At 38.6% G+C, this 15,563-nt stretch overlaps 1 protein-coding gene across 1 annotated transcript in view; it reads left to right on the top strand.

Annotated features, from left to right (window-relative positions):
- The window catches only part of LOC128226994 (protein dachsous-like), a 32,493-nt gene extending 19,353 nt beyond the window's left edge, over positions 1 to 13,140 (top strand). Inside the window, exons 7-20 of the mRNA XM_052937147.1 lie at positions 200 to 1,322; positions 1,641 to 2,651; positions 2,827 to 3,066; positions 3,310 to 3,447; positions 3,630 to 3,839; positions 4,219 to 4,588; positions 4,725 to 5,119; positions 5,397 to 5,594; positions 5,776 to 5,990; positions 6,145 to 6,454; positions 6,744 to 7,030; positions 7,244 to 7,382; positions 7,808 to 7,979; positions 8,211 to 13,140. Coding sequence (XP_052793107.1) covers positions 200 to 1,322; positions 1,641 to 2,651; positions 2,827 to 3,066; positions 3,310 to 3,447; positions 3,630 to 3,839; positions 4,219 to 4,588; positions 4,725 to 5,119; positions 5,397 to 5,594; positions 5,776 to 5,990; positions 6,145 to 6,454; positions 6,744 to 7,030; positions 7,244 to 7,382; positions 7,808 to 7,979; positions 8,211 to 10,770 — 7,368 coding nt within the window. The 3' untranslated portion in view covers positions 10,771 to 13,140. The remainder of the gene's footprint in view (positions 1 to 199; positions 1,323 to 1,640; positions 2,652 to 2,826; positions 3,067 to 3,309; positions 3,448 to 3,629; positions 3,840 to 4,218; positions 4,589 to 4,724; positions 5,120 to 5,396; positions 5,595 to 5,775; positions 5,991 to 6,144; positions 6,455 to 6,743; positions 7,031 to 7,243; positions 7,383 to 7,807; positions 7,980 to 8,210) is intronic.
- The last annotated feature ends 2,423 nt before the right edge of the window (positions 13,141 to 15,563 follow it).

Consider the following 15,563-nt stretch of genomic DNA (forward strand, 5'->3'; position numbering starts at 1 on the left):
TCTAGTTTCCTGAAAGTTTATTGTGATTCTCATATAAGCAAAAAATTCACAGTGTAATCACGAATTTTGGAAACATGAATTCTACCATCTTTCTGTGCAGTCAGAGGCTAAATGATAAATTATATATCTAGTGTACTATAAACATTACAAATCGTAACATGCTGTAGTCTGGTTTTTCCTAATATTTTCTCTTTTTTAGGTAAATATCACAGTTCTCGATGTAAATGACAATGCACCACAGTTTATCAGCAGTCAGGTGACCACATCTGTCTCTGAGGCAACCAGCTCCATGGTTACCATTTACTCCGCCCATGCCACGGACAAGGACAGTCGGGAGAGTGGGAATGGGGAGGTACGCTACAGACTGCAGGAGGCTAGAAACCTTTTCGAGATAGATGCCATGAGTGGGGACATCCACCTGGCCATTGGTGCCAGTCTGGACTATGAGACTGTACGGCAGCACAGCGTGGTGATAGTGGCTTTTGACCAGGCCAAGACTGCCAAGCTCAGCTCCAGCATGACTCTCATTGTCAACGTCCAGGATGCTAATGATAACCCACCAGTTTTTGAAAGGGGACATTTTGTGTTTCACGTTCTAGAGAATGAGTCTGTGAATAAAAAAGTGTACAAGATCAATGCAACAGACAAGGACAGTGGTGAAAATGGCAGAATATCTTTCAGTTTAGTGAACTCTGATGGTCTAGACAAGTTTGGAATATTTCCATCTGATGGATTTATGTACCTTAAGCAGACAGTTGACCGTGAAGAACGGTCAGAGTACACTTTTACTGTCGTGGCTCGGGATCACGGCCAGCCAAGCAAATCAGCTTCTGCCCAGGTAACTGTGTATATAGAAGATTTCAATGATAATGTGCCTGAATTCACCCAAGAAGAATATAGGTTCTTTGTTGAAGAAAACCTTGCTTCAGGGAAAGTTGTAGGACATGTGATGGCACATGATGCTGATTCCCTTCAGAACTCCCAGCTACAGTATGACTTCACCAAGGTACAGAATGATTTCCAGATCTCATCTCAGGGAGTTATATCCACTACACGTGCACTGGATCGGGAAACCAAGCAGTCCTATGACCTTGAAGTAGTGGTGCGCGACTCTGGTACTCCTGTAAGATACTCTAAGGTGGGAGTATATATCAGTGTGACTGATGTAAATGACCATGCCCCGGAAATCACCAACTCACCATTGAAGGCCTACATAGATGAGAACCAGTCGAAAGGGGAGAGGGTTGTGAAAATCCGGGCTGAGGATCGCGACGCCGGAAACAATGGCACCATCTCCTTCTCTCTCGACACAATCAATGATCGTAAGAATTTCTTTCTATAAATGTTTCATTACGTGTTTGTTTGAACATAAATGACATGTTGATTTACTGATTGAATATGACTATCTTATTGATTTACTTGACGACTACTGGTACTTAAATTTGTGTATATAAGCCCTTTAAAGGCTCTATGATTTTGGTGTTTTTTTCTGGCATACAATATATTTAAGAAATAAATCCTAAACTCATCTTAACATCTATTGTAACAAATTTCTTGGTAAGTAATAAAAAAAATGCTGCAGAAATTGCTCTAAATCTTTAACAAATCTGGATGAAGAAAAAGTATGTTTTGTTTTTCAGCCCTGTTCAAAGATGCACTCAATTTCTTTGAGATTCACCCTGAATCTGGGTGGATAACAACAAAGGAAGTCCTGGATTACGAGGTCAAAAACTTGTACAAGTTCAAGGTCATTGCCACAGACTCTGGGGTCCCTACACAGTCCACAAGTCGTGACTTTGAGATACTGGTGAATGACTTCAATGATGGTGCCCCTGTATTTCCTGATAATGTAAACATTACTTTCTATGTTGTGGAGAATACTCCAATAGGAACTTTTGTCGGAAAAGTTCTAGCTTATGATTCTGATGCTGGGGAATATGGACAAATTTCATACTATATTACTGCTGGGAACATATTTGGATTATTTTCGGTGTCAAAAGACAATGGATCTATTTACACAATCAGGGAAATTGATTTCGAAAAGACATCATCTCAGACAGTTGGAATAACAGCTGTGGACAATAGTGTATACCAGAAGAGTAGTGTAATTACCATCAAAATCAACATAGTTGATACAAATGACAATTCACCAGTTTTTGAGCATGACCCAGTTTTCCTGGTGTTGCGTGAAAACACTCCAATCAACACAGTTATACACACGTTCACAGCCACAGATGCAGACTCTGGTGTAAACGGCACAGTTCGCTATGAGATTGTGAATGAGAACAGCCGTCACCTACAGATCAACCCATACACTGGAAAACTGAGTGTGAACAGAACTATAGACTATGAGCAGATGAAGGACATTTCCCTGATCATTCGGGCCACCGACCAGGCTCCTACCCCAGCAAGCCAGCGGTACACAACTCTGACTGTCCGGATACAGGTGTTGGATGAGAATGACAACGCTCCGATGTTCCAGTCTTACTCCATGCTGCAAGTCCACGAGGATGAACCAGTCGGCTACCAGCTCGTGTCCATCATCGCCACTGATGCAGACGGCAACTACAACAATAGTGGCAACAACCTCGTCACCTTCTCCATTCTCAGTGGCAATTCTCAAAATGCATTCAACATTGACCAGCACACAGGTGCCATTTTGTTTAGTAAAAATAACTTGAAAACTTATAAATTGAAATTGTTCTGCTTTCCAGTATATATAGTACATTAATATCAAATGCATAAATATTTATTAAGAAGAATTCTTACCTTAACTTGTATAAGAGAACCTTATTTTTTATGTAATTTCTGGCCTTGCCTTTGCAGGTGTGTTAAGTGTTGCTTCACCTCTAGACCGTGAGACGGTGAGTACGTACGCCTTAGAAGTTGAGGCATCTGATCATGGCCATCCGCGTCAGGCAACTGTGTTTACTCTGACCATACAGGTACTTGATGTGAATGATAATCCCCCAAACTTCCTCAAGACCACCTACGAGGCAAGCGTAGAGGAAAACAGCATTGCTGGCAAGCTCATTGTCAAAGTCTCTGCCACGGACGCTGACACAGGTTGGTGTTTTCCCATCTGGTTTTGGTATTTAATAATTATAATAATAATAATAATAATAATAATAATAATAATAATGATAACATTAATTTTAATGATAATATTATTAATATACATAATAAAAATGATTCAAACTGGTAATTCATTTTTAAGACTTGAGCAATAGGATAATAACTATAATAATTTTGTGAAAACATAAATCACTTGTATGAAACTAATCCTATACCCTGTATCTCTACTTGCAGGCATAAATGGTCAGCTTATGTACATGATATCAGAGGGCATTGCAGATGACTACTTTGACATTGACAGAGTCACTGGTCTTATTACCTTAGCAACTGATAAAATTGATAGAGAAACGAAGAGTTCATACACATTCACAGGTATTGTAATTGATTTATTTCCAAATACATACAATGAATTACCTGGTAATATAAAGTGATACAGAGAGGAAAATGCTATATAATAATTTCACACAATTTTGTTGCTATTTTATTATCTGCTCAGAAGTTATATTGTTTTTATAGTTTTAATTCAATGTTTGTATTACTGTCATGTTCAACAGTGTACGTGCAAGATGCTGGTTCCCCACGTCTTTTTGACATGGCAACCGTGGTTGTGAATGTTACTGACGTCAATGACAATATGCCTGTGTTTCGCGTGAAAGAGCACTTCCTGCAGATTCCAGAAAACCTCGTACAGGACAACATCTACCTCATTGTTGCACAGGATGCAGACATCGGGGACAACGCTCGTGTCAGATACAGCATCACAGGTTAGTGAGAGAGTACTATCTGCTACCTGAATACCTAGATAGTTTTTTTCAGGATGTAAGTGATAAAAGTTAATAGAAACATGCCATAACATATTTTGGTTGTGAAATCATTATTTTTCTGATAATATCATTCTGAATCTGCTTTATGCATTGATCTTACTTGCATAAATATATTTTTTAATGTTGTTACATTTTTACCTCTGGTTTTGTTGCTATAAAGGTCAAAGTTGTAATTCCTCATCTTGTTTTATAACACTAAATAGGTATGTGAACATTATTTACAAATGATAATGAATTGTTGTACATCTATAAAATTAAATTATGGAGTAAAATAGTATTAGTAGTATAGTTGGCATAAGTTTGTACATGATTTTTTTAGGGGGAAATATTGGCAACAAGTTTGTGATTGACTCGGACACAGGTGAGTTGTCCCTTCAAGGAGCCCTGGATCGGGAACTTGTCCGTGATTACACGCTCAATGTCAAGGCGAGTGATGGGTATGGACAGGACACGTGTGAAATGTTCATCAGAGTTCAGGACCAGAATGACAATGACCCGATCTTCCAGAAGACTCCTTATGAAAAGGTGCTGGCAGAGAATGTTCCTGTAGGAACCACTGTAGTCGTTGTGACAGCAGCAGACCCGGATGAGGGAGCCAATGGGAATGTCACATACTCACTCAACAACGAGTCCGAGGACGCCAGTGTGTTTGACATTAACCCAGTGACTGGCGTCATTGTCACTAAAGGGTAGGACATTCTGAATTGTTAAATATGTATAGATACTAACATGCTTTGTCTTTTGTGTTGTATTGTTATTTGTTCAATTGTTCATAAAAGCTTATTCAATTTAGTGATGTTCTCATGTATGTCAATTTATTTGCAGGACTTTTGACAGGGAAAAGAAAGCACAGTATTCATTTGAAGTGGTAGCCAGTGATGCTGGTATATATGACCGGCGGTCAGAGAAGGTTCGCGTGGAGGTGCAGTTCAGTGACATCAACGATAATGCCCCGGTCTTCAAGGAGCTGCCGTACACCATTGATGTCACCCAGGGAACAAATGCCAACACTGTCATTCTCACCATGATTGCCGAGGACAAGGATGCCGGCAAAAATGGAGAGGTCACATACCGCCTGCTCACCAACACAAACTTCTTCGTTATTGATGGAAGGACCGGGGAGATTCGCACCGCTCAACGGCTTAGTGTCGAGGCTCTTGGCTACCACAACCTAAAAGTTATTGCCACTGATGGAGGTGACACTCCACAAAGTGCAACAGGTATTTAGTTGTTAACAATATTGTATAAATGGTCTCTGCTTTAAATTAATTATTGTAAAGTCAAAATTCGCTTTTTGCTTGCATCAAATTTTCGTTATTTCAAAGAATTCGCGAAGTCCAAATGACTCTGACATAGCGAGTTTTGACTGTATATTGAGTTTAACAACCTGATCAAAACAGTGATTTTTTTTGTCATTTGCCAATAGTATAAGAATGCATTTTTGATACATAAATACTGTAAGACATGTTTTCTTAACATGCCTGTGTGATATTGTAGGTGTTGTTGAGGTAAGTGTGGGGAGTGTGAACAGCCAGCTGCAGTTTACCCAGACCAACTACACTGGCAGTGTACAAGAACACAGCCCCAAGGGAACTTCTGTCATCTCTGTTACCCTTTCAACCACACCCGCCATACCAACAATATTCAGCTTTGCAACAGGCAATAACAACAATGCCTTCAGCATTGACAACCAAGGTAATTTATAATCTTTGCATTATTGTGTAGGGGAAGTTACCTTTGTAAAACCATGTAGACAATGTCAAAAAGTATAGAAAACAACTTTATTTAAGAATATTCATTATGGACAAAGTTTGTTCTTTATTTTTTGTTCTTTTTTTGTTATTTAATTGTAACTATCATGACATCCACAACACAGGCCGTATAAAGGTGAACAATCCCGCAGCTATAGACTATGAGGAGAGTGAATCAATGCGGCTGATAGTGGCGGCCATGTCAGGGGAAGTCTATGCATACACGACAGTGTGGGTGAACCTGGAGGATGTGAACGACAATGCCCCACTTTTCTCTCAGAACAGATACGTGACCAAGTTCTATGAAGAGCAGAAGGAGCCTGACACCTTTGTCATGCAGGTGAGATTCACTGGGGAATGGCTGGTTTTAGGGGTAGATTGGCAATAGTGATTCTGTTCCATTTCAAGATTGTTAAGACTTATGCTATATTTGAAAAAAAAAGTTAAAAAAAATAAGTTGAATTCTTATTTGACTATGTATGTTTTTACTGAAGGTGATGGCCACAGATGCTGACAGTGATGGCCCAAACTCTGACATTGTATACAATATAGTGGGTATCTACAGTAATCGTGGAGAGAGTGTAGATGGCGTGTTCGTGATTGACCCACCAAAAACAGGCATCATCAAAACCAACGTAATTGTGGACTACGAGGTGATCCCTTCATACAAGCTGATTATTGAAGCAAAGGATAATGGGATAGATGGCTCCAAGTCTAGCAGCTGCACTGTGCGCATAAACATCATCGACATCAATGACAACCCGCCGAAGTTCCCTAACACATCACCTGTTGAGATCAGTGAAAGTATGTGCAGGTTTCAAAGTCTGTACTCATATTGTGCTAACTTGAAATATTCTTATAACCATCATGCAGCCATGTATGTTCTAATACTGATATACATGACAAATCTTTTCAATTATGTGTTTACTGTCTTTTAAGTGTGTTTACATTGTTTATTAGAAACATGATACAGCTTTTCTTGACTTAATCTCTTTCACACAGTACAAAAATTGATGGGCTCTCAAGTAAAAGCTTTTCGACACCTTAGTTTTATAGCAGTCCAGCATATTTAATATTCATGTCTTCATTCAAGATGCAGACATTGGCACATCTGTTGCCATGGTAACAGCAAACGATGTGGACACAAGCCCAGCCGTGGTGTACAACTTCAGTAATCAAGGCAACCCAGACGGCATGTTCTCCCTAGATCGCTACAGTGGCATCATCCGGTTGGCCCGCAACCTTGATTATGAGACGCGCAGACGCTATATTGTGGGTCTGCAGGCGACTGACGGGAACCATACAGTCCAGACCACGCAGGAAGTATTAGTCCTGGATGAGAATGACCACGCCCCACAGTTTGTTCAGCAGAGCTATAAGGTAATACATGTAGGTGTTTAAGTGGGACTGCATTAGAAATATTTTCACATACATATGGTATCTCGTGACTTATCAATTATCACACCTCAGGCAAGAAGTTTTTTTGTGATATGTACTTTCCTCCGTTATCAAAAACCTGCTATCATAATTAATGAAGCTATAGAATTCCTGTAAAGAGAAGTAGTGAGCACTGACAGGGTTTTCCTGTTGCAGGTGACATTGCAAGAGACAGAGAAGTCGGCGATGTTTGTGGTGAGAGTTAACGCCACCGATGCTGACAGTGGACAGAACGCGGTTATCACCTACAGTCTTGCCACAGACAGCAACCTCTTTTACATCAACCGCACATCAGGTAGGCTTTATGTTGAGCCATTCACATTTTGGTTATTCAATGATATAAGTGTGTCATATTTTTCAAAAAACAAATGTGTTCTGATCAAGTATGTATAAGGATGCATTTAACATATACATCTGTAATAAATTCAATATGAAGAATGGTTATTTTGAAAAATTAGCAAATATTGTACATCTCTCTCTATATATACTGAAAAACTTGAAGTAGAAGGTAGCCAATAAAACAAGCTTAAGCTGAATACCCTTGACTCTGTAGCTGAATTGTTATTCAAGTATAAGTTATCAAAAATAACAAAGCATTGATTTTGTCTTCATGCATAACTGTAAATTAAATAATTTCAGATCTGTAAAAAAGCAAAAATGTTAAAATAAATTGTGTCAAAAATATGTGTTGATATTGATATGATACATGCCTATTTTCAGGGATGATTTACACAAATGGAGCCATCCAATATGATCCTGAAGATGAGATAGTTCAGCTTGTTGTCATGGCAACAGATGGTGGTTCCCCTCATCTGTCTGCAGTAGCGGCCGTCTATGTGCAGGTCACCAGCGTGAACAAGTTCGAGCCAAAGTTTAATGAACTAAGATACTCGTAAGTTTGTTCTGGAGTTGATTTTTTTTTGTATGGAACTGTACCGTGTTTGCTCTGCGGTGCTCTTGCTTAAATTATCAGCAAGCAATTATCTTTCAAAGGATACCAAAATATTATGCGTTCACCAGGCATCAGAACTTAACATAATGGCCAATAATTCGATAAAATTTAACATCTATTTGTACAATGGTTAGGAATTCAAATATTAATGTATGTTGTTGGTCTTTTCAGGACAACCATCAATGAAGATGTGGGGGTAGGGTACGCTCTCCTGCATACCAGAGCCCAAGACAATGACACACACGGGCACAACAAAGATATTGACTACTTCATCTTGGCTGGCAACACTGACAACACCTTCATCATCGACCAAAAGAATGGCAGCATCATCCTAAACAGCCCGCTTGACCGGGAGACAGTGGATCAGTACCATCTTGTCATTATGGCCAAGGATCGCGGAAATCCACCAAAGAATTCCACCACAATAGCTGACATTATAGTGCAGGATGTCAATGACATGGTACCATACTTTGAGTACAGTGAATATTTTGTGGAGCTAAATGAATCCTTTCCCAGTGACACAAAGTTCCTAAGCATCAAAACATTTGACGATGATGAGGGTGACCATGCTAAGGTTTATTACACAATTACATCTGGGAATGAAGATGGGCTGTTTATATTCAACCCTAGTACAGGGGACTTGTATATCACTCCCAATCTTCACTTGGACTATGAACGCCAATCCTATCACATATTGGTTGTGAAAATTACCGACTGTAATGGTTGTGGATCAGGTGTTCCAGTGTTCAGTAATATAACATTGGTGCATGTGAATGTGACAGATGTGAACGAGTACAGCCCCACCTTCCCGGTAATGATCTACTATGAGGGTGTCAGTGAGAACATGCAGGCTGGCTCAGTTGTGTTTGAAGCCCATGCCAATGATAAAGATGCTGGGGAGTATGGACTTGTTACCTACACTCTCACTGGGACCGATCTCTTCTCAGTGCACTACAAAACTGGACTGGTTACAAACAATCAGGAGTTTGATTATGAAAGTCTTAAGCAGGAGCAGCTTGAATATATTTTCCAAATTCATGCTGAAGACAAGGGTGGTAGAAGGTCTTCAATCAATGTTAAACTGCGAGTGCTTGATGAGGATGAATACTCTCCAGTGTTCGTTAGTAAGGCCTACACATTTGATATCCCTGGATCAGCCCCAAAGGGAACTTTTATAGGCCGTGTGTTGGCAACTGATGAAGACAAGGGCAGTGCAGGCAGACTGGTATACAAGATGAAGCCTTCACACAACTATTTCACTGTCAATGCTTCAACCGGAGAGCTCTATGTCATACATGACCTCAATAAGCAGATTTCTTCTGAAGCCACACGTAGTAAGCGAGAGGTGAATGCAATCTTGATAGAGGTTAGCTCTGGTATGGCAGACTCGCTAACTGCTTCAGTTGTCATTGATATTGAGGTTGAACGTAGCTGTCAGGGATGTGCCATGCAATATTTGGCTACACCTGGCCCCTCAACAGCTCCGGCATCAGTTAATGTGGTTTACATCATTGTTCCAATCCTGTGTGTCATCATCATTGCTATAATTATAGTTGTATTTGTGTTTGTTAGAAGAAAGAGGAGTGGGAAAACTCCCCCACCTAGTGAGACACCGATGTATGACACTGATGAGTTTGACTCTCCCCAGCCACAAACCATGGGTCCACCACCAAACTACACCAGTGTGACGGGTTACCATGGCAACCCAATGGCTAACATAACGGTGTCATCAGATATGTCTGGCCATTCAGGCTCCAGCGGACGCGGCTCTGCTGAGGATGATGAGGATGAGGAATTAGCAATGATTAACTCAAGTTCCCCATCTTGTTTGAACAATTCTAATGGATTTAGGAAAAATATGCCTGATTCTGGAATTCAGGAAGATGACAATACATCTGAACCATCAGTGCAAAATCACCAGGATTACTTAGCTAGACTTGGTATAGATACTGCAAAAATAAACTCTAAAGCCAAGTCCGGGCTTGGCCAGTCAGTAGAGAGTATGCATCAATTCTCAGACTCTGGAGGAGGAGAGGGGGACGGGTTAGAGATAGGCAATATAGACTATAGTAAATTAAATGGTACAAATTTAGACCATGATGGTCTCATGGACAAAAACAATGACATGGGTTTCCATGAGCCCGAGCCCAATATGGGTGGGTCATTGTCAAATGTGATAAACAGTGAGGAGGAATACAGTGGCTCCTACAACTGGGACTATTTATTAGATTGGGGGCCACAGTATCAGCCTCTGGCCAGTGTGTTTTCTGAAATAGCAAGATTAAAAGACGATAGTTATCAGCCAAAGAAGCAAGCTGTGCAAATTGTTCCTCAGCACCGTCATGTAAATGCAAGTGTTCCTCAGCCAATACGCATGAACTCTCATCCACCCCCCATGATCACCAATGCTCCCCCAAAAGCTCAGCCAGTGTCAAGATCAGCTAGATCTAGTCATTCCTCTGGTGTGTCAAATGTGAACTCTGCTCGCAGCAGCACAATAAACACCTCTCTCCCCAGCATGCCGCGCTCGCCCATCAGTCACGAGTCAAGTTTTACCTCACCGGCCCTCACGCCCTCGTTCACTCCCTCTCTGTCTCCCCTGGCAACAAGGAGCCCCTCTGTATCTCCTGTGAACAGTGGGCGGGGCCAGGTGACGCCACGAAGTCGGGCAGCCCAAAACAACCAGTTTGTTTTCAGTTCTTCCAGCTCAGAACAGGAACTACGCATCTAGACCAGCTTGTCTCATTGTTGTGCTATCATAGTTTCAAACTGTGTCTCCTCAATTTTTACTAAGAGAAGTACATGTCTTACATAAGCAACATTTGATAATGCTTCAATTCATGTTGTTGTGAAATTATTTATTGAACAAATATCAAATATTTCTGTATTATCCATATTATGCAAATGCATTATTATAACGAGTTATCTTAGCTGTTATTGTGCATTTCACATACTGTAGAAACAAGGTTTTGGATGATATGTTTATTTTTCAGTAACTATTATCAAGTTGGCAGAAATGTTATACTCAAAATTTAAATGATTTGGCTTAAAAGTCTATTTTGATTAAAAAAATAATCTGTATTTTGATTTTCCAAATTTCATTAAAAAATACTGAATAATAATATAGAAATTTAGAGAAAACCGTTTGTTCTACAGTATGTGAAACATGCCATAGTTCTAGAACAGATCTTACAGAAATCAAAAATGCTGTTTTTCTTACAAATCTCTTTTTACATACCTCTAAAGTTGATATTTAAATATTCTAAGATTATTCATATTATTGTTGTTGTGAACATTTTTTCTCTGTGGATATACTCATTCTGGTTGTTTACCAAAGTTTTAAACCATGCTTTAATTTTTCTAATCATTGATCATTAATGACAATATTTGGTTGTGATCAAAAGTTTTATTGTGATGCATTTAATCTTAAGTTTTAGTTTGTCTAGATCTTAAAACATAGATCTTAAACCATTGATCAAAGTATCCAGTCAATTTTATTTCCTAATTGGTATTATGTTTTTTAGTTGTTTTTTCTGAATTTAATGGTTGAAAGTTTTTTTTTAATTTTTGATATATATTGAAAATGTCTTTACTTACCATGCACAGCTTTAAGCAATATGATTTTATCTTGATTAGATACTTACAAAGCTTTAGGCGTTGCCCCAATGTAACAGTGTGTATATATAGGATACAATTAGGACCATATGCCAAAGTTGATGTTGTGAATGTACAATATTTGGCCTTTTGGTGTATATAATGTGATTTGCTTTAATTTCAAAAGTCATCATTCCGTTAGATATAATTAAAACTGCATTAAAATACCTTAAAAGATATTGGCAAATACATTCTTTCTTTTAAAATCAAATTGCTCCAAAAAGTATGCCTCTAATCTTGGAATAAGAACATGGTTACATTCTAGTTCCATTCTATATGCCTCTAATCTTGGAATAAGAACATGGTTCCATTCTATACGCCTCTAATCTTGGAAATAGAACATGGTTCCATTCTATACGCCTCTAATCTTGGAACAAGAACATGGTTCCATTCTATATGCCTCTAATCTTGGAACAAGAACATGGTTCCATTCTATATGCCTCTAATCTTGGAACAAGAACATGGTTCCATTCTATATGCCTCTAATCTTGGAACAAGAACATGGTTCCATTCTATATGCCTCTAATCTTGGAACAAGAACATGGTTCCATTCTATATGCCTCTAATCTTGGAACAAGAACATGGTTCCATTCTATATGCCTCTAATCTTGGAACAAGAACATGGTTCCATTCTGTATGCCTCTAATCTTGGAACAAGAACATGGTTCCATTCTGTATGCCTCTAATCTTGGAACAAGAACATGGTTCCATTATGTATGCCTCTTATCTTGGAACAAGAACATGGTTCCATTCTGTATGCCTCCAATCTTGGAACAAGAACATGGTTCCATTCTGTATGCCTCCAATCTTGGAACAAGAACATGGTTCCATTCTGTATGCCTCTAATCTTGGAACAAGAACATGGTTCCATTCTGTATGCCTCTAATCTTGGAACAAGAACATGGTTCCATTCTATATGCCTCTAATCTTGGAACAAGAACATGGTTCCATTCTAGCCCATCTCCACTGGTATCATGATGTGTTTATGTTTGAAGAGTAGTGATCTGTGAGTAATCTCTTATGATAAAACTTATATGTCCTTTTTATTCAATTTTAGAGATATATTATTTGCTTAACATTCCATTCTCATTTTAAAGTCCTTGGTCTTCATTATGTAAATTCCACATGGCAATATTTTAATGCAATAAATCAATATTGTATGCATTTGCTTTTCAAAATGATTGCATTTTTATAATGTCGTTTCCATTATCTCCTTGGTCACACGACCATCATCATCATCATCATCATCATCATCATCATCATCATCATCATCATCATGTCTTTATATGACATCTCTTCGAAGTATATTTGTTGTTTTGAAGTATATTTGTTGTTTCGGTAGATCTAGAGTCTGTATACACGTTCCCAGTTCTTCTATACAGGTTCAACCTGTTGTCATCTTGTTTTTTACAAAGTACTTTATATTGATAATAAAATATGAAACTAGCAAAAATAGTTTGTTTTGTGTATGTTAACAATGTGCAATACAAATGATTTCTATTGATAGCATCACTAATATCACCGATGTGATGTACTTCAAAGAACAGTTTTTATTATAATTATGAATTAATTAAAGTTGCAATTCAAGAATCTTGTTGAAGGGCTATTAGATGCATGTTACATCAGATGATACAAGATTAACTGAATGCTGAGATAATTTTTTACCATTGTGCGCTAATGGGGCTCTTCAACACAGGCAGGCACCAAGTAGATGGTTTCCGCTTATAGCAATGCGAAGATGTAGCTTGGTTTGGTTGGTTGAAGGTCAAGGTCGCTGTAACTACAACTAGAAAAATTATTTCCGTTCAATAAATTGAATTAGGATAAAAAGTTTAAAAATTCGATAAACAGCAAGCAAATGTGAAGATGTACATTGAAATTGCATTTTGGGTCAGTCGGGTCATGGTCAAGGTCGCAGATTTTAAAAGAAATAGTAGCATTGTTTCAGCTTGTTTTATAGGAAGCTTATATGAAGGCAAACATTGGGATTGCTTTTTAGATAAATCGGATCAAGGTCAAGGTCGGTGTTAATAAAATATGGGTTCCGGTCAGTAGTGTTAAAACTTCTGATGTGTTGGAAGATTGTGTGAAGAGAACCTTTGGACTGTTTTGGGGGTTGGTGGTGTCAAGGTCGTTGTTACTAAAATGGAAGAATGGTTTCTGCTATACTGATTTGTTCTGCTGGTAATGGAACTTCCAAAGAAATATCTAGCGCTTGTTATTTGGGCCAGTAGTTTCGCTGTTAATGCAATTAAACAAAAAACAAACTGGGTGATGGGGTCAAGGTCACTGTAACTGGAAATGGAAAATTGGTGACTAACTAATATACTGAGTTATAAATGAAATATCAAGAGTAAGTGTTTTGCTTTGAGCTCATTTGGAGACGTAGATTGGGATGGTGGAGTTGATGTCGCAGTTGCTAGACATATAGAAAGTCAGGTTGTGCATGGGATTTATGTATGGACTAATACTGAATGTATGGACGTACCTTGTGATTGGATTTGTTAAGAACTGTGTGCAGTGATTTAACTAGGTATATACCAGACTCTTGTAAAAAGGATTCGTGGTTGGCCGGAACAAGGTGAAAGTTACTGCTTGTTTATATTGATTACAGCACAGTTTGGCTGGGATATTAAGCAATACTTTGAAAACCTTATTGCTGTTTTTTCGAAGATGAGCGTGGATCGAAAGGTATTGGTCTTAACAATTTTGCCAAGTGTCATTAGATCCATATACAAATGGTATGACTGTGGCTATAAGCAACGTCTTTAACCCATATTTGGGTTTTCACCCAATGTGTGGCCTAGGCAGTTGACCAAGGAGAGCCGTCTCGTCTCGTATGCGTCAGGGAAATAATATTCTATTTTTATTTGCTTGTGCATTTTCTTTTTCAAAATCCAAGTGTGTTTTTTTTTATAAAATTGTTATTACAGAAACTAACGGCTACGGACGAGACGTGGAGATCTATAACGTAGTTCATAAAGAGGATTATTTAAAAGCAAACTCCGAAATGGAAACCTCAAGTAAACATTACAGTGTGCATGTCTGAGGAAATTTCAGTTTTTAATATTTTAGGGTGCTCGAACCATTGTCTGTCTATCCATGGCTTTCAAAGAGTGTTCCCACAGTTAAATCAGATATATAATAACACTATTGGAATACTTTGGCGTCACAGTGTTAAACACTAGGATTCTGTTTGAAAAATGTACTTGTATTATCTACACTACTCTAACACAACAATGGACAATGAATTAAATTGCATTACTTCCCTTTAATCATCAACTGTATTGCATGTATTGTTTATTGTATACTGATGTTGTACACTCCAATAGCACTTGTAAATTAGACTTCACACAGTAAACATGAGATCAGTTGCGAAAACTGTGTGTTTTTATACATCTTACACCCGAACAATAGAATACAACAGTTCTTTTCCAATCTAGATGTGCATTTTCATTACACACGTCAGTTTATATGTCAAGTTCTTTAAGGGAACGTAACACGAACGTTCCACGATTAACCCATTTTAGGGAACGTAATACGAAGTGAAACGTTCCACGACTAACCCCTTTAAGGGAACGTAATACGAAGTGAAACGTTCCTGACGATTAACCCCTTTAAGGGAACGTAATACGAAGTGAAACGTTCCACGACTAACTCCTTTAAGGGAACGTAATACGAAGTGAAACGTTCCACGACTAACCCCTTTAAGGGAACGTAATACGAAGTGAAACGTTCCACGACTAACTCCTTTAAGGGAACGTAATACGAAGTGAAACGTTCCACGACTAACCCCTTTAAGGGAACGTAATACGAAGTGAAACGTTCCACGACTAACTCCTTTAAGGGAACGTAATACGAAGTGAAACG

The sequence above is a fragment of the Mya arenaria genome, chromosome 3, assembly GCF_026914265.1.
Source record: "Mya arenaria isolate MELC-2E11 chromosome 3, ASM2691426v1".
NCBI classification, from domain to species: domain Eukaryota; kingdom Metazoa; phylum Mollusca; class Bivalvia; order Myida; family Myidae; genus Mya; species Mya arenaria.